At 37.4% G+C, this 24666-nt stretch overlaps 1 protein-coding gene across 2 annotated transcripts in view; it reads left to right on the top strand.

Annotated features, from left to right (window-relative positions):
- Nucleotides 1-23668, top strand: part of RAD23B (RAD23 nucleotide excision repair protein B) — a 33850-nt gene extending 10182 nt beyond the window's left edge. For both annotated transcript variants that reach the window (XM_014883850.2, XM_088156471.1), the window contains exons 2-10: nucleotides 2446-2527; nucleotides 4919-4998; nucleotides 7249-7496; nucleotides 10517-10572; nucleotides 14334-14461; nucleotides 18799-18922; nucleotides 19834-19961; nucleotides 20429-20605; nucleotides 22386-23668. In XM_014883850.2, coding sequence (XP_014739336.1) covers nucleotides 2446-2527; nucleotides 4919-4998; nucleotides 7249-7496; nucleotides 10517-10572; nucleotides 14334-14461; nucleotides 18799-18922; nucleotides 19834-19961; nucleotides 20429-20605; nucleotides 22386-22499 — 1137 coding nt within the window. In that variant the 3' untranslated portion in view covers nucleotides 22500-23668. The remainder of the gene's footprint in view (nucleotides 1-2445; nucleotides 2528-4918; nucleotides 4999-7248; nucleotides 7497-10516; nucleotides 10573-14333; nucleotides 14462-18798; nucleotides 18923-19833; nucleotides 19962-20428; nucleotides 20606-22385) is intronic.
- Nucleotides 23669-24666: the final 998 nt, after the last annotated feature.

Below are 24666 nucleotides of genomic sequence, written 5' to 3'. Positions count from 1 at the left end.
GGCTGCATGCTCTTGGTGGTCCTCAGCACGTGGAAGATGTGGACCTGTTGGAGCTGGTCCAGAGGAGGCCATGAAGATGTTCAGAGTGTGGAGCACCTCTCCTATGGAGACAAGCTGAGAGAGCTGGGATTATTCAGGCTAGAGAAGAGAAGGCTCTGGGGAAACCTTGAACAGCCTTCCAGTGCCAAATGGAGGCTAATAAGAAGGATGGAGACACACTTTTTAGCAGGCCTGTTAAGAGTAGATGTAAAGAAGGGATTTTGTACAGTGAGGATGGTGAAACACTGGAACGGATTCCCAGAATAGGTTTTCTTCTCATTTCCCTTGGCCCCGTGGTGTAAATAGAAGTTTGGCTACGTCTGGAAATGAATGCCACCTGCCAAAGGGAAGAAAACACAGTCCTGTTTGTTGCAGACTTATGGAAGGGGAAACATTTTGGGAGGTTTTGGAAGAAGGCAGTGCCTCAGGTCACTTGCAGTACATCAATCACAGCACAGTAATAATAAGGGGAAATGCTACACACAGGTCGTTAGCAAAGGCAAATGAATCGTTGGATCCTCCTACACTAAATATCCTAACTGCTTTTCATGGATCCAATTATTGTGTAGTAAATCAACATGTGTGTTCAGTGTGTCCTGACCTAGACTTCTAGCTGTTCAAAGATTATGTTTGAGAGAACAGATCTTGGTTTCGTTCCTTGTAGGAAAAAGTCTAGAATAAAACAATAGAAAATGAAGAAGACAAAGTAGACATTTGAAGCCAGTACCTTGATTGATGCAGTGGACATGAAATAAACTGTGATTTTTCTCCCTCCAAATAGATTATACACCTTAGTAAAATTGCCATATTTGTTACAAATCTATGACAATCATGGTAACAGGATTAGCCTCGAGTCATTATCTTTGAGTGATTTGTTACAAGTATATAAGTATAAGAGTACATAAAGAGACTGTTAAGAAATAGACATTTGGGAACATAACAAGCTTTTAACATTATTCAAGGGATTAATTTGCCCTAGTGCATGCAGGACTTAAACTGAAGTTGTGTGAAATATTAGAAATTATTATTATTAAACTTAAGGAAAAAAATCCTTGATGACTTATCTGGTAAAAGAGATTGTTCAGTTGCAACGTGAGTGACTTCCATCCTTAAAATTGGGGGAGGAATTAATGAGTTATATTTTTAATTTTCAAGAAAGTATGCTTTAGAAATAAATTTAAATCCAAGGATAGGACAGATTGTTGTAAAGTAAGTGCATGAGAATGATGATGCTTTCAGCAAGTTACTGTCAAATTTGACTGTCCTTGGGACTTTGGGGTGGCAGTGAGCTGCTCTTAGTTTTGCTATGGGGAAAGAACTGGTTGGAGACTAATTCCACAGCATTTGGCAGGTGCTGGGATGGCATGTATGATACAAAATACCAAAAACATCCTTCCTTCATCTGCTGGGGAAAAAGCTGTCTCCCTATTTTAATTTAGTTCCACAAAGGGAAGCAATATGTTGCATTCTGTATACTTGCGGTTTTATGAAAAAGATTTTTTTAATATTCAGGAAAAAAAACAAACAAAAACCTTTAAAAGGTGGTGTTAGCTTGTAGTAATAAGCTCATAACAGATTGGTTGCCTTTGTTTTCTGTATAGTGGGATTGTCTGCAGGAAAGCAAGAAGAATTGACTGTGTGTGCAGGCAGTTTGTCTTAAAATATGACTGCAGATGTGTCAGTACAGGAATGCTTTTACAGGAGCTTGCTTTACCTCCTCAGGGGAGCATTATGGAGTCTTTCTGGGGAACTGAGAGCATTCTTTAACATGACAACTAACAGTGGCACTTGAGCTATTGGAGCTGTGAAAGTGTGGATGATGCATCAGTGGTCCATGCAAGCAAGTAAATGTGTAGGCTCAGAAATGCTATGTGAAGCTCCAGAAATTGTGGTGGAGGGGGGCGGAGTTGAAAACAATTTATGTAAGAAAGGCATCTGAACATTTTGCACAAGGCTTTGCATATGGAGACTTCAAGGTTGAATGTCATGGTGATCTTACAAAAAATAGGCATTCCCTGAAAAGTGGTTGTGATGATGAAAACCTTCAGCTGTGTTTATAGCAGATGTACCCTCTGCATTCAGGGAAAGAACAGGGCAAATGGGTCAAGAGATGAAAACATTTCTGCTCCACAGGTTTCTTAATTTACTTTTTCACTGTGTTGTACATTTATACTAATAACTTCTCATGGAAAAAATAATTACCTAATTTGATTCAACATAGGAGACTATTTGGGAAAGGGACATGTTGCTCTGCAAAGTGGTTACAGTGACATATTCAGAAGACTGATAAACTTGACATAATCAAGGCATGATTGAAACTACTCTCCAGTATATAAAACTTAAAGTATACTTAATTAGGTTTGTGCTGTGAACTTTGTTTTCATTAAGACTGTTTTTGTGCTTTAGGTGAAGGCACTGAAAGAGAAGATTGAGTCAGAAAGGGGGAAAGATGCCTTTCCAGTTGCTGGCCAAAAACTAATTTATGCAGGTAATGAATATTCTGAAGATAACTTATCTGAACCTGTCTTATTTTATGTTGTTGTTTGACTTGGATGTGAATGTTATATCTTCTAAGAATTCTAAGAACTGAAGTACAGACAGGATAAAAACCCCCACTAATACAAGAACTCAGTGTCAAAGGGAGCTCTTAATTTTTGTTTTAATATATGTGTGTCTGTCATCTTTGCTCTTGTAACATGGTGTCTTGGGGATATGCTGGGTGAAGAAGAAATAGATTTTGTTGCAAGAATTCAGGATTTAAGCAGGACAAAGCTGCCGATCTGGCTTAATTCTTTTCTTGTTCAATTTATGTTGTGTATAGTTGAAGCATTGCTGTATATACCTCAGAGAATTAAAAAACAGATTTTTTTTTTTTTTTAATTAACAAAAGAAACCCACCACCAAATCCTTGCTTTCAGTACTTTTAAGCTCCATCACTAGAAACATGTCTTACATACTAGCAAAAAGCAGGCTAATGTCAGTTAAAAACATGAAATTAACTTTATTTGAGCTTTATTTTACTTGCCTTGTTCATTCTGGCACTAATACAGAAACCCATTTTTTTGTTCTCACTTCATGTCAGAAATTTGGTGCTATTCCAGTACTCCCTCTAGTGTTTTTTTTCCCTCTAAAACTGAGCTTGAAGGAAACTTTGGTGGACTTTTCACTTTTGTGATGTACTGTTTTGTAACTTATAATAAGCTAAAACCACTGTTAACAGTGGAGAGATTCTAATGGTAGAGAAGTTGTGAGTTTCTGTGTTTGTACAGCTCCTCTGGACTACTTCTCATATCAAGTTTTGTGTCCCTGGTGCTTCAGTGGAGCGAGTGAATGTCAAGAGCATGAAAGTTGAAGTCTCATGCATAATCAAGAAATGTGAACCAGGCAGAAGGCTTTGTGCAATATGTGTAACTGCATGGCACTCTTAATATTGTGTTTCTGTGATTGCAAAAATCAAAGATTACATAAGATTCTGTGACACCGCTTGAGTGTTTTCTGAAGCCAGAATGTATCTGCAGTATTGAGTAATCCTCACAAGCAGTTGCAAATATAAGAAATAAGATTGAGAATGCAATATTATCCTAAGATGGATTCTCTTTTTTTTTTCTTTTTCTTGGACAAGAGATACAGCAGTATATTGATGACATTTTTACTTTTAATAAAATGAGCCATAGAATTTTTGTTGTTTGGTAAAGCAAAGTGATACCCCTAGCTGACTTTGATTAGAGAGGCTGATCCGTTGTGGTGACATCTGCATTAGGGTGAGGTCTAGAAACCCTGAGAATGGTGTTTTCTGAGAAGACAGGATATTTGTATATGTACTTCCATAAAGTATATATATTACATACACATTCATTTAAGCTGTCCCCGAAGTCCCTGTAAAAAATTTTAAGTAAACCCTTGTGGGTTCTGAGTCAGATACTACAGGTATTGCTGTTACTGCACTACATGTAATACTCCCTTGAATGTTTGACCTGTAAGACTGGTGGAACCAGTCTTTTGTGTTCTGAATGCCATAAAGTGTATGTGTTGCTATATTTCCTTGCAGCCATTAGGATAAGGATGTGTCTTTCTAGTTGCAGTCCACTAGAAAGGTCGTGAAATGGAAGCAGTCTGTAGTACGTCTTCAGAAAATTCACCTGTTTAAATTGTAAAATATTCCCTGAAAATTCTGTTGTAGAAATAGACTTGATTTTCTGATTTGTGGTGCTACCTCTAATTCAATTTATTCTAAGAAAAGGCAAAGTGTGTGACTTACTGTGGTCCTAAGTTCTTGTAGAAGTGATGCAAATCTATTTTGTCATAGTACTACCTCTGCTTATGAAACATCAAAAGTCATAGGATAGCAAATGTTTCTAGGTTTGCCTGATAGCTTTTTCATCCTTCTGTCAAGGTGGCAAGTTATGGAATGGTTTCAGCTTTTTCAGCCTTGCGAATTGTTAAAGTTGCAAGGTCACACACTTGTTATTGAACATAATGCTCTTGTCTGAAGAGCAAATGGACGATTAGTAGAAAGGAATTTCCCTTACTGTATAAGCAGACATAAGTTACCTGGTTAAGCTTTTTGTGTGTTAACGTCTTTCCTCTGTATTACATGTATCTTTATTAATGATCCAGTGACTCTTTCCAGATTTAATGCTTTTATTTTATATGGTTTTAAAGCATCTTCAACACTTAGGGCACCAGCCTTCAAACTACTGCTCTGTACATAAATGAGGAAAATTGTAGTTCTACTGCCAAAGCTTAATGATCAAATTGCTTTTTGTTGGGTTCTTTAACGTTTATAAATCTGCATAAAATATGTTTTCATGAGGAAATATCAAGATCACCTATTGATTTGCTAAACAACTTCTTAATTTCTGCCTGTTTAATTTCTCAGGTAAAATCCTTAATGATGAAACTGCTCTTAAAGAATACAACATAGATGAGAAGAACTTTGTGGTGGTTATGGTGACAAAAGTGAGTAATTGTTTCTTTTGAATAGGAAGCTTCATTAATATAATTCTGTTTTTTCTTGTGATGAGTAATTGTATGTCCCCATCCTTAAAATCAGTGGAATTTCATCATATGCAAGTTCAGGTCAACAGTAAAAAGCTGGTGTGAATAAATAAAAAAATATTGCTTCACAGTCTTGGTTTGCTTAGGCTGGTTTTTGCTGCTGCTCTGTGCTGAATATTTGTATCAAAGAAAAAAAATTGCTAATGGCTGATTTTACTGTTTATTCTTTCTTGTCTCTGTTTTTTTTCCCCCTTGTATTATTAAAAGGATGAAGGCAACCTAGGTAGTTTGTTGTTAAATCCTCTGTATGGAACTCTTCTAGCCTTGCCATGTTGCTTTTCATAGTTCATGGCTTTTTCTTCTGTCAGGCTCAACAGTGTAAACCAGTAGAGACAGGATACATCTGGCAGTAAACAAACCTGTGGGTTTTGAAAGACTGCAAGTGTAATTTATAGGGAATGACTGTGACACGTGTTTGAAGTATTTCTTCTCTGAACCACTTGTCAGGCTGCTTCCAGGAATCAAGCCACTGATTTTCCAGGCATTCCAGACCATTGAAATCTGAATAAAACTGGCTTCATCTGTGTTTTGAAATATGAAATTAATTTTGAAGCTAGAGTTCCTCCTCCTGACAAAGAAAACATACATTCTATTGCCCTTTATTTCTATCTGACAATATTAAACATAATTAAACATGTGGGCTTGTTAAAGATAACTGTTGTTGCTGTCTTCCTGAATGAACAGCTTTCTACTCTGTGGTTTGCCACAGAGGCATTTATCAGTACAAGAAAACAGATGCAGATGAGATGTCAGAGTCCAGTTTTTCATTTTCTTGAGAGTAGACGACTCCAGAGAAGTTGTGTAATTGCCACTCCTGGAAGTGTTCAAGAAATGTGTGGCTGTGGCGCTTAGGGACAGTGTTTAGTGCTGGATGTGGCAGAGATGGGTTAGATTCAGTAATTTTAAAGGTCTCCTCAACAATTCTATGATTCTAAACACAGATCTCTATGAAGAACTGCTAAATTCAGTATATTCTGATAATAAAGGACCTGTAGTTTGGGCATTTCTTCAGTCTTACAATATTTCTGCTGGTCTCAGAGCTCAATTGCCCTTTCCTGATTCTCTTGTGGGTAAGACATGCCCAGTCATGTAGGCACAGACTGCTAACTTTGTCTGATGCTCAGGCATTGTTGCATTAAGGGTTTAGGAATCCAGCTGAAAATAACCCCCTTGCATTCCAGCTGTGTCAATGTTTTTCCCTGAGTGCTGATTAAAATAATGTTTGCTGTGCCCATCATGTTATAATCTATTCATTCTTAACCTTACCTCTCCTTGCAGACAAAAAGAGGAAGTAAATGTTTTCTTCTTCAAGCAGGGAATGTCTGAAAGTGGTGCACCTTGAATAAGTAGTTTTGTTAAAGTTCAGCTATTTCTCTTAGGCAAAGATTGGGGTCAGCTTTGTCAGTCCATGGGGCTATTTCTGTATAATGGGATTAATACTGCACCCAAGAGAAATTCAAGTTTCTGTTAGAGATGTGAAGATGATTTCACAAATGCATACAAGTATTATTCACTCTAAATATTCTGCTGTAAATTTGGTAGCCCTTCATTCTGCTGTATCCTTGGTGCTTACTTCAGAACTGAAGTATTTGAGATGTTATTCTAGTGCTCTGAATGCAAAGATTGCATAACTAAAACATGTTGCAGGTGAAACTTAATTTTTTTTCGCATCTAGTTTTCCAGCAAACAGCATTCATAATGAAATGTGATTTCTGTCTCAATCACTTTTGCCCACATCTGAGTGGTGAGAAAAGCTTACACTTGTTCTGCAGATGTTTTTTTGGCAGCTCACTTGGTTTCTTCTGGAAAATGTGCTTTTGTAAAACATAGGATTGTTTTCACAAAATATTTTGGTCTATTTACTGTTTTAGAATATTGTGGTCTGTAAATATTTAGATCTTGGCATTTCACTTTATCCTCAGAGTGTGAGCTCTCAGGTGTGTAAGTACTTCAGTGACGCTCTCAGTTGCTTATTTAAACACAGTGGAGGACGTTAGAGATTTCATGTCTTGCAACGTTTTAGTGTTGTGCTTGATGTTGAGGCAGCAATATCAAACACAAATGGTCTTAACAGAACTTAGTAGGTTTCCTGTAGAGAGCCATGGATTTATGGGCTTTGTTCTGTGCCTGAACTCTGTTGTCCTCCCGTAGCCCAAAGCAGCAGCTGGAGCGACTCAGCCGTCAAATGCCACTTCCACTGTTGGCTCAACAACTGCAGCTCCCACAGCAGTTGCTGCACCAATCCCTGTTCCTGCCCCTGTGCCAGCTCCTGTCCCTCCACCACCAGCACCAGATGCAGTGGCTTGTGAACCTGCACCTGTGAGTGCTCCGAAAGAGGAGAAGCCAGAAGAAAAACCACCTGAGGCACCAGCTGCTGTCAGTCCATCATCAATTGACAGGTATGAGTAAGCCTCCAAAAATGGGTTCCCATTTCTGTTGCTTCTAGTTTTGATTTTTAGTCTCTCCATTCTATATAATTTTTCTTCTTTCTTAACTGTAATTTCAATCTCTGACTCAAGTAAACATTAGTGATTGTAAGAAACACCTCTCCTTTTTTGTGCCTTCTCCCATGGGAAGTGTGATCTTGGGAACAAACCTGTGGAGAGGGGAGTTAAATGACACAACATTTCTTAGGCATTTTGGAGTTGCTATCCTTCAAGTTTCTTTTCAGACTGAGCATAGTCACCTGCAGTGGTGATCTACTGCTCACAAAGCTCTTGAAGTCTTAAGAGTAATGTGTCCTGTCCTGCTCATAGCCCTCTGATTGTGCTTTGGATCATGTTGGTCAGATTCAAACCATAAATTCCTTATTGCTATATGAGTCCCTTAATATCTGGAAAGAGCTTTTTCTTCCAAAATATAGAATATGGTATTGCTCTTAATCATGTAAAGCCTCAAAGCTACAAGGTTGGGGTTTTTTTTCTGAATGTTCCTCAGCCCATCTGTAGGTATGGGATGTGGGATCTGGGAAAACTTTTCACCTCAATTTTCTACAATTGAGAAAATTAGGTAGAAGTTAGAGGTTTCATCCTTGTTGTATGCTGTTGCCATTTTTTGCTTTAGTTGCTTAAGTACTGCATGGGATTAAAATGTTGTTAACTGGAATTTAATGGCCCCTGAAGTTCTGCAGAACATCAAATCTTCATTTTTCATACTCTGGGTTTTAATTACTTGTGTGTTATTTCTGGGAATACTGGTGCACAAGACAGTATTTTTTAAGTGATTGTATTTAAACACCATCAAATACTGATTTGATGATAACGAAGCAAAACTTGCAATTTCTTAATGTCTTGAAAAACTCATCACAAATTTCTTGCACTAAATACACAATCTGATGCTTTAATTTTGCAATTCTGAGAAGTTAGTATCTCTTAGAAATGAGATGCAAATGAAGTTTCATTTATCAATCAAATTAACTTAGTTGTTAAAAAATACTAATGAGTGGGGCTTTTTTTCTTTTTCCCCTGCTCAGTTTGTCCAGTAGGTTCGAAGATTAGTCTTCCCTGCTGAAATAGTGATTTTCATGTACAGCTTGTAGTTTTGTAAAACTGCAGTAAGAGAGCCTCAGTGTACACATTTAACAGGGAGGAACAAAATAATTTAAAATAATTTGACATATACATTAAAGTTTGCACCTGCCTTGATTTCAGTGAGTACTATTTGCTTCTGATTTGCTTCAGAAGTTAAATTACTAAGGCAAGATTTATTGACCCAAGGCCAGGCCAGCTGGTGTCCTGCTTTGCCTTTGATCTTTTTCTGATTGTAAATCTTAACTACTGACAGATACTAATGAAGCATTCTTGTTGGAACAAATTATTTCTTGCATAGATCTTACGGACATCTCTGTAAGTGCCTTGTTGGAGTTTTAGTGGCAACTTCTGAAAACATTCAGATCAATCTGATAATCTTTTGCTTGCTGGTAGGAGTTGCCAATTCTGATAGCCTGATAAATGTGAGGCTCCTGCAGCTTCATGTCCTCAAGTCTGTCACATTATCAAGACTGAATATGTATGCCCAAAATATGCACACAATATGTATATGCCTATAAATACATGTCTCTCTGCTTAGGTCAGCTCAGGCAGAGAAAATCCCAGCAGTCATGCAAGACATCAGCCACATGCTGTTCCCCTCTGGCTAGGTCAAAGCCCACTACTGCAAAATGAGTATGTACAAAACACAGATGAAAAATATGAATTTCTATTTTGATAACTGACCCCTTAGAGTTTGGCAAGTATTTGGTACAAGGGCATGGGGATTGCCTGAGCCCTGCAACCCTGTTCCAGTCCCTGATACTCAGATTCCCATTGCCTGCACACACACACAAACACACAGAGGGCTCACCCAGGAGCTGGCTACAGTCCTTGGCATTCAGATTTCCACAGTGTCTGGTCTCAGCAGTTGCTGTTCCACAGGTGTCTGGATCCCCTTAACTCCCTGTCCCTGCAAACACTTGGATTTCCACATACACACGTGCATGTAGAATAGAGACACACACGCATCCTGCATTATGAAAAAACTTTTAGAAGTAGAATTTAATAAAAAGACAGGATGCAGAGCACGGCCAGGCAAGTTTCTTATGTATGACTGGCCCTTCTTCTCCTCTTTTCGCTCTCTTGACCCGTGCTTTTCTTCTGCATGGTGCCTTAAGCATTCCTTTCCCTGCCTTTGGTTCTTCCTCTGGATTTCCCCCCAGCACTTTTTCCTGGCACCCCACAGTGAGTTGCACTACCTGTAGGCTGTCCTTGAAGGAGGTCTGTTGACCTACCCTGGGTGTCACCCTGAGAACAAGGGGCTGATGCTTTAATTTTGCAGCCCTTGGCTGTGGCTGATTAAAACTGATATTCCTCTGCCTAGTGCTGTACCTCTGTGTTTCTTGCTGTTCATAGAGGTGAGCCTTTAATCCTATAATTTAACAACTTTGATAACTCGAGATGGAGTAATTGCAAATTTTAGCAGTTTATATTCCTGGGAAAGTAGTGTACTAAGATTTTAATAAGTGCTTGCCACTGACCTCCTTGGGTCCTCATTGAGGTCAAACTGGTAACTGTGGGGAAGCAGTTAGTGAGACTGCTGTGTACTTTTGAAAATCCACCTTATTCTCCCACCCTTTAAAGCATTCAGGCAAGCAGATGGCTAATCCCTGAGCAGATGGGCAAGAGCCAAACTTCTGGGGGGTATAGCGGGGGAAGGTTGGCCTTGTTTTAAAAATGCTAGCATTGTAAGTTTGTAAAATCTATTCTCACTATAGGACCAAAAGGGAGCTCTTTGGAAAGCTTTGTTGGTTTTTTAGAAACAAAAGGGGCTATTAGAGTTACAGCTGCTGCTCTGGTTTTTTTCTCTTTTTTTTTTTTTTTTTTTTTTTTAATAGGAAGTTTTCCAAAGTTTTGTAATTACCATTGCACTTGTCTTCATCTTACAGTACAACAGGTGATACATCTCGATCAAATCTTTTTGAGGATGCTATAAGTGCACTTGGTAAGTGGAGAGTTTTTTTAATGTAGACATTATTTTGATGCAGCAGAAACATGACGGATTAGCAGATGACATTTTCTTCTGTAACTGTCATTGTTAAAGTTATAATCATAGTGCTCTTCTCTATGACCTGAAGTTGATAGCTTGCAACCAGCTTTAAGAACTACTTTACTGAAGAATATTTCCCTTTATATATTTTTATTGAGTAAAATACATTTTTGTTGAAGATCCTTGCACTTCTGCTTTTTCCCACCATTTGATTTAATTTCTCTTTTAACTATTCGCTTTGAAGTAGCTTGGATGGAAGAGTCGATTTAAATATGTGTGTACTTTTCACTTTTGCACCCCAGAGTGCAGGGCTGATAAAATGGCTGCCTTTATTATTCACTTGTTCCAGCTTTGAAAGTACTTTGCTTTTTGACACGTTGAGATTAGATAAATTCACCAGATCTGCTGCTGTCTGGGCTGAAAAATGAATGCCTCCATGTATATACAGTCAATTTACTTTTATTTTGACAGTTTAAATAATCTTTGTTTCTCAGTAGAATAGACAGAATAAAGACAACAGGAAGGTCTGCCCCTCATTTATGCTGATTTGGGTAGCTTGGAAATTATTAGACAAACCCACAACTCCTTACCAGTCTGAAATTTTTGGATTGTTTTGGAGAGTAACAAATTCAGGCACAGAAATAAGGAGGAGGTGGGTTTTTGCAATTTGGTACAAAGAAGTAAAGCAAGTAAGAAGTTTCAGTTACATTTTGGTGTGGAGACAAGTGCTGTGATTAGGCAGCCCAGGGAGATTTAGAAGGAGCAGTAACATTTTACATTAATTGGTGGTAGCTACCAGATTTAGTCTGTCCAGCTGCAGCTTAGATCTCAGGTGTGACATACTGTTTTAAATTGTATGATCCAAAATAGCTGCTAGATACTGCTAGCAGGAGACAAAAATGTTACAGAACTAAACTGGCTGAAGTGATTGCTGCTACCAAAGGTGCTTCCTTAGCTGTTCATAATATCTTAGTGGCCAAGATGAGGTCATCACCAACACTCGTGTGTACTGACAGTGTTGATCAGCAAGTTAAATGAAGCAGGTGGTCTTGACTCAAACCTCTTAAAAACTGAGGGGAAAAACCCAAAAAATTTCAAGACCATCAGCTCACTATCCATTTTATGCGGGAGTTCTTTGGTTGGTGTCTGATGGAGTAAACCCATGTGTCCCTAACGTGTTTGGAAATAAGAGGTATTGAGTGTGGTTTTCTGGGTAAGCATACAGTAAGTGTTGTCAGGCAAAAAAAATCCAAGGGCAATAAACATGAACTCAGTGGTTCTTTTTCTTTCAAAACTGTCTTGAAGGGGATTTGTTCACACAAATTGGTGGAGTATGTTTTCATATCTTTAGTTGGATCTGATACTATTCTATGACTTCTCAACTACATTGTCTAAAATTAATTGACTTGGCTTTAAAAACAGTGTTTCTATGATTTGCTGTTGTTTTCAGTTAAATGCTGAAAAGTGATATGGTTTTGTGTGCTATGTGAAGATCTGCATGTCTTGCAGTCCTTGTGCAACCACATCTTCCACGGGACCTGCTTAAGATTTCTTTAGGGCATAGGACAAGAATTATTGTGGGGAGTGTGATGAACTGGATTTGAGAGTTAATCCGGCTTTAAAATGTTACCTGAAAGACAAAAACAAAGAGCAGAATCAATTCAGCATTGAACTTCAAACATTTCCACTAGCACTAGGGACAGATGGGCCTGACTCTGTATCATGACATTGCTGCTGTGCAACTTCTGAATTATTATTCTTGATCTCACTCTTGTGAAGTAGGCTGTATGGGGTACATGCACCTACACTTTCTGTAATTGTTTTCCTCCTTCGTCTTTTAATTATGCCTTAGGTAGCAGCCTGTGTGGAGCAAGCCAGCCTTTTTACATCTTTCTCCTGTATCAAATTTCTCATACTGTTCTAGTCTCTACCTTACTTATATTGAAAAAGCAATACAGAAGTGTTGAGGTAGTAACTAATTACTAATTAATTCTGTCTGCTTGATGAGTTTTTTAGGAGTAGTAAGGGTAAACTAGTGCTGTGTAAGGAAGAACGTGAGCAGAAGTAGCAAAATCATTGTATTGGGACAACTATTGGCTTGGCTTTTTTGCTTCCCTAAAGATATGTATAAAGTATGTATCTTTAGAGCAAAGTTTAGGTGATTTTTTTTAATTTCACGTCTGAAAAAATGCAGGTAGATATGAAATAAAGGATCCTGTAATACTGTATGAAGACATGAAGAATTTACCATGCCTTAAACTCAGGTTGGTGCTATTACTTTGAAGCCCAAATAATAAATACTCAAATTAGTCAAGGCTTTTAAATCCTTTATTTATGGATAATGCACAAGTACCCTTGGGCTAGGGCTGTTTTATTGTTTGTTCTTTATACTGCCCAAAGTCATACACCCACTGATTATTTAGAAGCACATGTTAAGAAGCAGGCAGTGGGATTGTATTAATGCTGGCTTGAGTTAAACACCTTCTCCCTAAGGGAATAAAACATCTTGTTTTCTTTGGTTCTTTTAACTATAATTTACTTGCCTTAACAGAATAGCTTTTGTATTTGTTTCCTCTGGGTTTTTAAAAATATTATTATTATTAATCAGTTATTTTTTATGACAGCTGTTAATTATTTAGCTTTCCTGTCACTGCTAGTTGCAGAGTCAGTCAGTATTAGGATTTCACTGAGGTGAGGAATACCTTTATCCAAGGAAGGAGATATTTTAATGCCTGTGTTTGTTTGTATTTCTCTCCACCTCCCCCCTCAGGAAGATAACCTTGAAGATTTGCCTGACTATAATGTATAATAGAATAGTTACCTCTTTTTAAAGTGTTATACTTGCTGTCTGCTTTTGAGGCAGGAAAATTAAATGAATTATATGAAAAAGATAATAATCTTCTTTACAGTGACATTAGTGTAGTCAACAGTTGCCCTTAAATTGTTCCATATATAGTGTGTGTAGCTTTTGTCTTGTTTGCTGCAGGTGTGGGACAGTTTTCATCTATTTTTGCTGTAAGAGGTGGGGGGTTTGCAATGGATGTCTAGTCAAATGTTAAATTGAGTGAGATGAGAATTAAATGAGATAACTTGGTTTCCTGAACCCCCACTGAAGTCTTGAGTGACTTTCCTAGATCCAACTTAGAGGTCTGCATGATTTGAGTTGGTCCAAGTTATTAAATTACTTTGATCATCACCAGCACGTAGCATTATGTGGCAATATAATGGTCATCACTAATTGTCATCTATCTAGCAACAGCATAGCAGAAAGTTTTATTTGGAAAACCCTCAATGGCTAACAATTTGACAGGCAGATTTCAAATTAATACCTTTCCAAATGTAAGCTGCAGGAGACTTCTCTTGATTACATCAGGAATTGAATATTAGCTGTGAGGATGTCCTTGACCTTAAATGAAAACTTGAAGAGAGAACATTATTTCAATTACAAGTACAGAAGTATCACAAGTACTGCTTTTGTCAGTATAAGTTTACATTTTCTTCATTCCCTCCACTATTTCCAATCAAATTCATAATGAAACTACTGAATATATTTGGAATTAAAGCCACAGGGCATGTTTAATATGAAGTATTAGTATGAAGTATTTTCAATGAACAACTGAAATCCGGGTAAAAACTACACTTACCCATTGAAACATTCGTGTGTATGTGATTGTTTTCATCTTATTCCCTTAACATGGTGGTCCTGTGACTTCTAGTGACCGGTCAGTCCTATGAGAACATGGTGACTGAGATCATGTCCATGGGCTATGAGCGGGAGCAGGTGATTGCAGCACTGAGGGCCAGCTTCAACAATCCTGACAGAGCAGTGGAATACCTTCTGATGGTGAGCACTTACCTTACCTGCACCTTGTTCTTCGGGTTTCTGCTCTCCACACAATACCTTTCACTTTGATTTTTTGGTGTTGTTTTGAACGTTACTCAGTCACTGAGAGTGGCGTTTGCTGCCTGGAAAGATGGGATTGAAATTTTGACAGGCATGGTGTGTTACAGAGAACACTGAAATAATCCCAAACACCTCTGCCACTTCTTTGCTTTAGTTTTTTGATATGATTGATATGGGAATGTCTGTATAGTATGTCCAGTTACAGTGGTAGCTTTAACTGCCAATGGTTGGCTCAGTGGCATTGTGTCACCTCTTAGTGACAGCATTAGTTGATTAGTTGTACTTTTGTATCTGTATCATCACCATTCCTTATGTTCCAGTTCACTGTTTTTGCTAATAATGCACAGTGTTCTTAATATACTTTGCAAACAGAAAGGTTTGAGAGGGTTTTTTTTTTTGAACAGTGCTTAATTTATCTTCATTCTTCATTTTTCATTTCAGCAGTGTTTTAGATAAGAAACAATTTTCCTTTGATAAATAAAGCTTGAAGGTTTGAATGAACTTCATTGACATGAGTGGAAATGAAGAGTAATTTCACTGTAATGAAAACCCTGTGAGTTGTTTTAGGGGCTTTTTTGGATTATTTCTTGTTGTATACCTTATTCTGACAGGTGAATTGTAGCCGCCATAGAATCTGTCTTATTGTTGCTTAATCAGTATTTCCAGTACATTTAATTTTTGCTCTGGCATACAGTTTTTTCTCTGATGAGGTTTTTCCTTTCAAAAGATCTGAACCTTATTAAAATCTGGCAGCCAGATATCTTGACCTAATCATTGCAAAATACATGTGGATTGAATTTCTGATTGATTGATAAGAAATCTGGCATATTTACCCTCCAGTTATAAAACTTTAATTTTGTTAATGAAGTTTCCCCTCAGTAGTTACAACTACAAGTACCTGGCATGCTTCCTACATTACATTAATGTTCCCAAGACTTTTTAATCTTCAGATTTTAAACTGACAATAAATGTTTGGAGTGCAAGAATGTGAAAAGTTCAATTCCCAACTAGCATTAGGCTAGGCAAGGGTGAATGCAGTATCTCCCAACTCTCTGTCATAAGTCTACAAGTTCTACCATTGTTTTTCATGTTGCAAAAATGTTGAGTTTACTGTTCATCTACAGTCTGTAAATACACCATGAATTCAGTGCCTCCCCTAAGTGTTGGGCCTGCTGTATGTGTGGCAGTCCTATGCAGTGTGCAATACTTGTGCATTAGGTTTCTGGAATTTCATTCCTCTAGTTTATTTCTGTTCAGGAACTCCAGAATAGAGATAGGATATCTCTGTGATGGAGCTACGTGTCATGTCTGCCAAATGCATTGACTGCTGTGAGCAGTTAATTTCTAGTCCTTTCGTAGGTCCTGTATATAAAATGGGTCCGTCTATTAATATAAGATGTCCTTTTATGTTTCATGTTATCCTTCACTGGAAATACCTTTTCTTTTTTCTTCCTCCTGCTGGAAAAGGGAGTAGGGAGGAATGGTCTTGCTCTTGCAGACCATATTATATGGAAGACTTTTTGTCCTTCTAGAAGAATCCTTTTGCTGTAAATGGTCTTTATAACTGTTCTAGACGTGCTGGGAGGTCTGAAGATGTTCTTTAGTGTCCTACTGCAGAAGAAAAAGTTTATTTTTAGTTACTATTGATCTGATCTATTGATGACACTGTTCTTTGACTCTCTCTCTACGTTACTTGCCTGAAAACTATCATCAGCACTATCTTTTATATAATCTGGAGAGTAGGATTAATACACTGAGATCTGTAAGTGTAACAACACTTTCCAGGTTGAAAGAACCCGGGTACAGCAAGGGTAAGGTATTGGAAAGGACTTAAACTGTAATTAAAACACAGCTGTTCCTCAGATGAGCCCTGAAGATTCTACTTCTCCCTAGTTCAGATGGCAAGCTCTTCAGTTTTTGTGGCTTGATCATTGAGGATTACAGATGTAATCCTGTGTCTGTGACCTGTAGTTGTAGAAGGAGTTGCAAAAGATGATCTTTATTCTTTTATGCCCCAGACTCGTCTTTGGAGGCATTTACATTCAGATCTCTTTCAGCCAAGGATTTCCTAACCTCTGATTAGGAAGGAGTTTTGTCATCTCTTCATTAACCAGCCTCTTAGTCTGGATATTTTTTGGGAACATTTCTTTAGTGTGAGTACAGTCAAATACTGAACATAATTCCTAGAGAAGTGGTCAATGTCCTGTGTCTGTCATTGATTCAGAGGCATTTGGACAATGCCCTTTACAGGCTTTAACTTTTGGTCAGCCATGAATTGGTCAGTCAGTGGGACTAGATGATCATTGTAAGTACCTCTCAACTGGAACTATTTTGTTCTCTGTTCTGTCCAGAAGCTGGACCTGATGTGATTATTGCCCTGCAGAGAGCAATGTCAGCTAAAAACTGCTGTACTACTCAGTTAAACAGTAAACAATTGTTTCATCCACTATAAGGCAACAGTTGCCTTTTTTGCTGTGCAAGCAGTGTTTGCATTCAGAGTGGCTTGTGTGTGGTTTAATACCATGCTTTATTCTGTTGTGTAGCTGTGTGAGCAAGGTCCATACGCCTCACTGGCATTGTCTGATTACAACTGTACACAGTCCCTGTTATTTGGAGAGAGATACTTCAAGCTTGTGTTCAAGAATTAAGATGATGTTCAAGGTGATAAATAATTTTTAAGTAAATTTATTTGAACTAGTTTACACAGTCCTTCCTTTCAAGAGCAAACTTAAAAGTTTAAACAAGCACATGCTGTTTGATCTGGACACAGATTGCAGTGATGACGTATGCCTGTGAATAGGTGAAATCAACTAGTAATTTCATAAGATTCACCAAGTTGTTACATTACACTTGGATTGCCAGAAATGACTGATTTGATGGAAAAGGTATTTAATCAGTGCTCTATAAGCCGCTGATAAGGGATAGTTACCTCAGAATTACACCATGAATGGAGCCTTCCTCCCCCTCAGTGGAGGGAGGGATGTGTAGCAAGCTTGCTGAGCCATGTGCAGGTAATGAAGTGTATGACAGGAAAATCTTGCATTTATTCTTCTGAGTGGCTTAAATGTGCACTTGATGATCAGGTGATTTATACCTTGATGTGCTTCTTAATAAACAGGTAAGGCAAAGAGCATTTCTCAGAGCCCTGTCCAGTTGTCCCTTTTGAGATCTGCCCTGTATACAATAGCTGTATATTTGTCCTTTTTGTTCAGGTATAATGATGAACATACCATGTGAAGATCATATTATAGCAGGACTTTTAACCTGCATTGATTTTTATGGTAGGCTTGACAAACCTCTTCATTGTCTGGTTACCCTGTAGTGCTGTAGTATTTCCACTCACTCAGTTCTTTACATTTTGTGGTTCCCCAACTCAAGGGTGACCCTCATTTGGGTAACTTCTCTGGGCTGTTCCACCAGGTTTTGTTATAATATTCTTTGTGTCTCTCCCACGAGTAAGTTTCCAGGCTTCAGAAAGGTTGGTTGAAAGGACAGACTTAGTGCAGGAGTTCAGTGACAATGAGGAAGGCAGGGTTAGTGTAGGAAGCTTGAAGGATTTCCATGCAGGAGAAAAATAGTGAAGTATCATGGTTGTATAACCTACATTCAGGTTTTATTATAAATTGTGTTTTAGCTTTGTCCATTTCAGCCCTCTGAGCAGTCAGTTCCTAAATAAAGTTGCTTCCATGTAGTAGATAAAGGCAAGTTAACTTTTTTTTGGTTTTTTTTTAACTGCTAAAGCTGGGCGACATACTAACCTTTTCTCCTTTAAGATACAGTAAATGACAACTTTTCATTGAGGAAAGAGGTCCCAAGAGCTGTGTTCTTGTATCTCTTCTCAGTTCTTTGCCAGTTGTATGGAATTCTTAATCTAAGTTAGGATTTTGTACTGCAATTTGTTGCTGTAATGTCACTTTTGCTCAACAGTATAACATAGTGTAACTTTTTTTTTAGTTTAACTTTTTCACTCATATCAAATATCTTTAAACAGGATTCAAAGCAAGTACTTTTTATCAGACAAAGTCTGTTTTGAAGTGATGCAGGGCATGCTTTATTGCCTTTTTATACATATTTTTCCTGCCAAAAAAGAGAATTAATCTTTTCACAGTGTTCTTTGTCAGTTATAAACGCATAACTCACAGGATCTTGCCTTGTATTTGCAGTGAAAGCATTAAGTTTGGGTTTTTTTCCCCCTTCATTCTGAAACCCAAATACTGCATGCAGTTGAAAAATATCTGTTAGCATTCTGTGGGTAATGATATGAACTGTGACTTTAGGGGATACCTGGAGATAATCAGGCTGTGGCTGACCCCCCTCAACCACCAAGCACTGGTGCATCTCAGTCTTCAGCAGTGGCAGCAGCAGTAGCAACCATACCCACGACTACTAGCTCACTAGGAGGTAAGAAAGGCTGTTACTTGAGAGGATGTGATAAACAATGTGCACTTAATCAATCTCTTTTTCAGTCAGTTTTGAGTTCCAGGTGCTCGTGAGCTGTTCAGAGGGAATTGAATAAGAGCTGTTAGCATGGATATTCCAGGTGTGGCACTTTCTTGGGACAAGTGGCTTGTTGTATGTCACGCGCAAAGTTTTCAAAAAAATGTAGTGAACTTGCACAATTTCTTTAATCCGGTATTCTGGATTCTTAAGTGCAAGACCACAGATGTGGGGGGGGTTGTGTTTTCTCTCACTTAAATTCTGCATTTCTACACTGTGACTGACTAGGCACTGTCCACTATGACTCTATTAATATATTTACCACACAGAAGCTGGGAGAAACCTGAAATTAGGTCATGAAGCATAGCATTGGAGAGACCTTTAAATGACCTAGGACTCCTCACTCAGCAGTGCAGCACTTTGACAGTAGTTGGTGCCTGCTGAAGAGAAGGGTATTTATCATGCATTTATCTCCCTCTTAAAGGGAGATAGATAAATACATTAAAAAAGCCTAATGAAGGGGTAGGAAAGGTCTGTCTTAGGCTGTGGTAGAAATGGTGCTTGAGATACAAGGGAGTGGGTAGATGTGTCTGATTGAGATTAACCAGAGATGAGGCATCCAGAGGAAAGTGTTGGAGATAAGGACAAGGCTGTTGGATCTTAAGAGAAGACTGGGTGAAAAGGAAATGCATTGTTTAACCTTAGATAAAGAAGTTTTGCTTAAAGCTAGAGTGAGAAAGGAAATTCTTTTACTCTTCAGTGAGTGGTGTATTATCCACTTTCATGTCCTATCTACAGTTACAGTGTAGGTATGTATTTAATTAAGATTCTCAGTAACTTTAAAAAACATATCATTTCGCTGATCTTTTTTTCAGGACATCCACTTGAGTTTTTACGAAATCAGCCTCAGTTCCAACAGATGAGACAAATTATCCAGCAAAATCCTTCTCTGTTGCCAGCATTGCTACAGCAAATTGGACGGGAAAACCCCCAGCTACTGCAGGTGGATCTTAAAGCGAGAAAATAATGCTTTCCAGTTCTGATTTAGCTTTACAATATCATATGTTGATGTTGTCTGGGATATATATTAATATGTATCCCATAATGATGTTATGGATATGTGTTATAGTATGCTAATAACAGTTGCAACATTCTATTGCTGGCTTTTCAGCAGTTGTTGCTGCACAGAATGTGTTTTCTATGATACTGGATACAAATTTGAGACTTCATATGAGGTGCAGAGGGGATGAGGAAGAGGGGAAGGATCACTGCAGTTGAATTCCAGTCGAATTGAAACATTAAAATTGCATTTGTTATGGTTAGATTTAACACTTTTTTTTCTGTGCACGTTTTACACATCCCTTTGACTTCTTAATTATCTGAAAATAGTTATTTTTACTTGTCTGTTGGCATGCTTAAATGTAAATTATTTAAATATATGTGTTTCTTTTACTGCTCTGTGCAACACAGCAAATAAGCCAGCACCAGGAACATTTTATTCATATGTTGAATGAGCCAGTTCTAGAGTCTCGCCAAGGTTTAAGTGGCAGTGACGATGGTGCCAGCACTGGAGGAATAGGAGATGCTGGGAATGCTCATATGAACTACATTCAAGTAACACCTCAGGAAAAAGAAGCTATAGAAAGGGTGAGCCTTTTTTCTTTGAAATTCTTGTTGCTGTAGGGTGTTGATTCCAGTGCATGCTTAAGACATGCTTTAAACTTTGTTTAACTTAATAGTTCTGTATTTGGTATTTTCATACTTGGCATTTCATAGCTGTTGTAGCCTTGTTTCAAATTCTATCTCCTCTTGCTTTATAGCAGTTGAGTCTAAAATATCTTAAATCAGTCCCACTGAGAAGAGGCAGAGCATTTTAAGTGATCAGAGACCATCCTGTCATAATTGATGATGGAATGAGTTTCCCCCAGGAATTATTCAGGAAGTAATTGCTCTTGCAGAAGCCTCAGCCAGTATTGTTCTAGATCATGCCATGACAGGTTTCCAGGTACAAAGATCTGGCTGCTTGAGCATTGTGGCAAAGTAATTGAAAAGCAAGAACACTCATTAAGTTAAGTAGATTAGTTGAAGTCAAAACTTTACCCAGTTACTTGTCTGTCCATGACAGTTAGTTAATTATAGTTTTCTAAAATACTGCTAAGCATGAAAATATACTCTGGGATGGTAATATTGCATTGATAAATACTGTGTAACTGACTAAATATGGATTTGCATAGATAGCAACGCCTCTGAGATTTTTCTCAGGACAAATTGCAAGAATTTTGTCATACTGTGCTAGTGGTTTGGTACTCCAAAGACAATCTGGTATTTTTTCATCTGGCAAAACAAAAATTTTTGTAAGGATCATGAGAAGATACCTTTTTGAAAATAGATGTCAGTTCTCTAGATCTTGAGGAAATTGACAATAAAATTATTTGTCCATGTACTTCTTCAGAGGTCATCTTCTCTAGTCTGCTGCATTTCCTTTTAAAGCCATTTTATGCAGTAGAGCTTTATTACCTCTACAACCTGTTCTAAAACCCAGCAGACATCCATATGTTTCTTTCTCTTTCCATGAAAGACAAACCTCAAAATTGAAATGTCTTAGTATTGCAGCTGATGCCTTCATGGTGTTTGTGGATCTGAAATAAAATCTAAGAATGGCTGGTGAGGAATAATAGGACACAGTTTTTCTCACAGTTATTTGATCTGCCCCATACATGAAATGCCTTGCAGGTGCTGTGAGGATTTTAAGAAAATCTCCAAATAGTCGAGTGTACTTGCGTTTGGCTAAAGCAAGAATTCATTTGCTGAATGGCCCTTAGTGTTGGCTAAACCCTTGGCACAGTAATAAGTTCTTCTCTTCTCATGCCCTGTTGTCACTATGTTCCAGACATTAATTAATTCCTTGACTTCTGAAAACCAGATTGATCTCAGCTTACTTGTCTTGGCTGCAGCCAAGTAGTTAATTTTTTAAGATAAACAATTGAAAATATGGCTTAATGTGATGTGCTGGACAGCCTACTAGAGATCACAGTCTGGGAGCTTTCGTTCCAGGCAATTTATTGTTAAAAATGCTTTGGAACTTTGTATAATTGTTTAAAATTATCATGATTTGAAGTTGGGTTTTTTTTCTACAGCAGTGCAATGTGCTATTACTTCATGACAATACTGTGACCCAGGTCTGTTTTAGACTTACTGTGTCATTAAAGAAGTAACAAGTTTTTTAATCCAATCACTCTTCCAAGTGAGGATCCTTTTTACTAAAGAGGCAGCACCTTAATTTTTACTCACTAAAGTCTGCATTGAGCTAGGCAGCAATGTTATTTTAAAAAAGGCAGTAATTGCTTAAGTGTCATCTCAAGACACTAGACTTACAAAGAAGCCTAAAATGCAAAATGTACTTCCTAAATATGTTTCTTTTCTTCAGTTAAAGGCATTAGGATTTCCTGAAGGACTTGTGATACAGGCATATTTCGCTTGTGAGAAGAATGAAAACCTGGCTGCCAACTTTCTTCTACAGCAGAACTTCGATGAAGACTGAGAGAATTCTTTTTCTATTTCACACCTCACACCAGTGCATTACACTAACTCTGTTCACTGGATTGTCTAGGATATTTGGGCTTATATTCATAATGCTTGGTGTATGGCATATAGGGGGTGGGTTGAAGGGAGAACATAAGAAACAAAGCAAAGAAAGCAACAAGTTTTAATTGTCTGTTTTAAATTAGCAGATGCAGAAAATCGCACAGTGTAAAAAAAAATATATATATATACAACCAAAAATTCAGCTTCTGCAGATAATTAGTTCCTTCTATAAACTGTAGGTTAACTTTTTCTAGGTTTTCACTCTTACTGTACTAGTTCCAGAAATGTAGTGTAATGCACTGCTTCATGTTCCTTCCCACTTAGTATTGACGTTGGAAGTAGCCTGTGCTACATAGATTTTGCAGTCTGTATTTCATGGCAACACTGGATAGCAGCTTTGTGAAATCTAAAAGATCTGAGCAAATGTAATCCTGAATGCCAAAATAGAGGTATTCGGGTTTTTTTCTTCAGCTGTGTTAAAGTAGTGCAAGAAACACAGTATTTTTGTCTAATGCTGAAGTAGACAGTGTTGGCTTTTTTCTTTTTTTCCAATGAAAACATATTACATTTAAAAGTGTCCTGATTATTGAAAAACACCACCCCCTCCTTTGTCCCCCTGAAATGATCTGAGAAACTATATACATACAGAAAAAAATTATTATTCTGTTTACATATTTTCTCTTTGGGAAAAAAAAATATAAATATCTAATTACTGTTCTCTTAATGTTATCTTGCAGTAAAAGTTTTGAAAGCAATAGATTGCATGTTTGGTTTTGTTATATGCACTCTAGTGAATTGAATATTCTTTTTCTGCCAGCAAACAAAATGCAAGCTTCATTTTTTGTCTGCTGCAATGGGATTTTATCAAATCAAATTTCACCTTCCCAACTTTGTTGAACCAGCTTTTAGAGTACAGCTGTAAGTGTTCTGTTGCTCTTGAGTATATTGTAGTGTTCAAGCTATTTCTGTTAAGTAAGGACTTTTGGGGATTTATTCACTTTATAAGGAAGAGAAGTTCAAAACTTGAGATATCAAGCTAACTATCAATTTATTTCAATGTAAAAAAATTGACACTCAAAACTTTCTATTGAAAAATAAACTCTAGTTACAGAGTTTGGAATCTTACTTTTCCATATGTACTTATCATTTTATTTTGTTTAGTCATCATAAAATGTTAACAATCCTTTTTTTTTTGTAATACATGTTTACTTCTAGAGGTAATTTTGCCCATCATTGTAATACTAGGAATAAAGACAAATGTAAATTTAATCTAAAGCTGTTCTGTGCAACGTTACCTGAATGCAACATGGGGATAGTTTGATTTTTTTCTACTGTTGTAGTCCAATTACCTGGATTACAAATTTACCTCTACAGTAACCAGGAAAAAATATTATTAGTGGTACAGCACTGAACTCCTGTACAACTAATGATACTAATGATTTTAATGATTTAGTGGTACAACTGAAAAATTATTTTCTGCTGAGTATGTTTATCAGTGGATTAACTACTTAACTACTACTTAAGCTCAAAGTACAAGTCAAGTGTCTTGAAAAAAAGAGCTAAAAAGACTGAAACATTTGTATTTTGTTTCTTCATTGATTGGCCATAGTCTGTAAAGATATTATCTGCACAATACAATGAAATGTACTAAAGCCTTTTACTTTTTTTCCTATTCTTATACATCTGTGATATTTTTCCAGATAGTGTGTATTTTAATTATTCAGATTTTATTCTTTCAAAATTTCTTAGTTGTATGTTGTCTAAGTGAACAGTAGCACAACCCAAATCTATCAGTAGGAGATGTGATACTGCTAAATAGGAAATAAGTATTTCATAATGTTTTCATTTTAGAGAAGTTAACATTAATACCTGAGTCAGCTAGTAGACTTCATCTAAATAGGATTCTCAGTTTATCTGTGAACTGGGAGAGATGGATTTTGATTTACCACTGCACGCCAAAAGAGGCTGTTTGTTATCTGTAAAAGGACCAGCTGTCAGGTACTTGAAAAACACCAAATTGATACAAGGACTTCTTGAATGTACTTTTACTACATAGCTAGTACCTAACTAAGACAAAAGCTTTTAGTTTGTGGGAGTCTTCTGTACTGATCAAACTGCTATGA

This window comes from Sturnus vulgaris, chromosome Z (genome assembly GCF_052056855.1).
Source record: "Sturnus vulgaris isolate bStuVul1 chromosome Z, bStuVul1.hap1, whole genome shotgun sequence".
In the NCBI taxonomy this organism is placed as follows: domain Eukaryota; kingdom Metazoa; phylum Chordata; class Aves; order Passeriformes; family Sturnidae; genus Sturnus; species Sturnus vulgaris.
The sequence above is the reverse complement of the archived record's forward strand: the minus strand, read 5'-3'. Positions and strand labels throughout refer to the sequence as shown.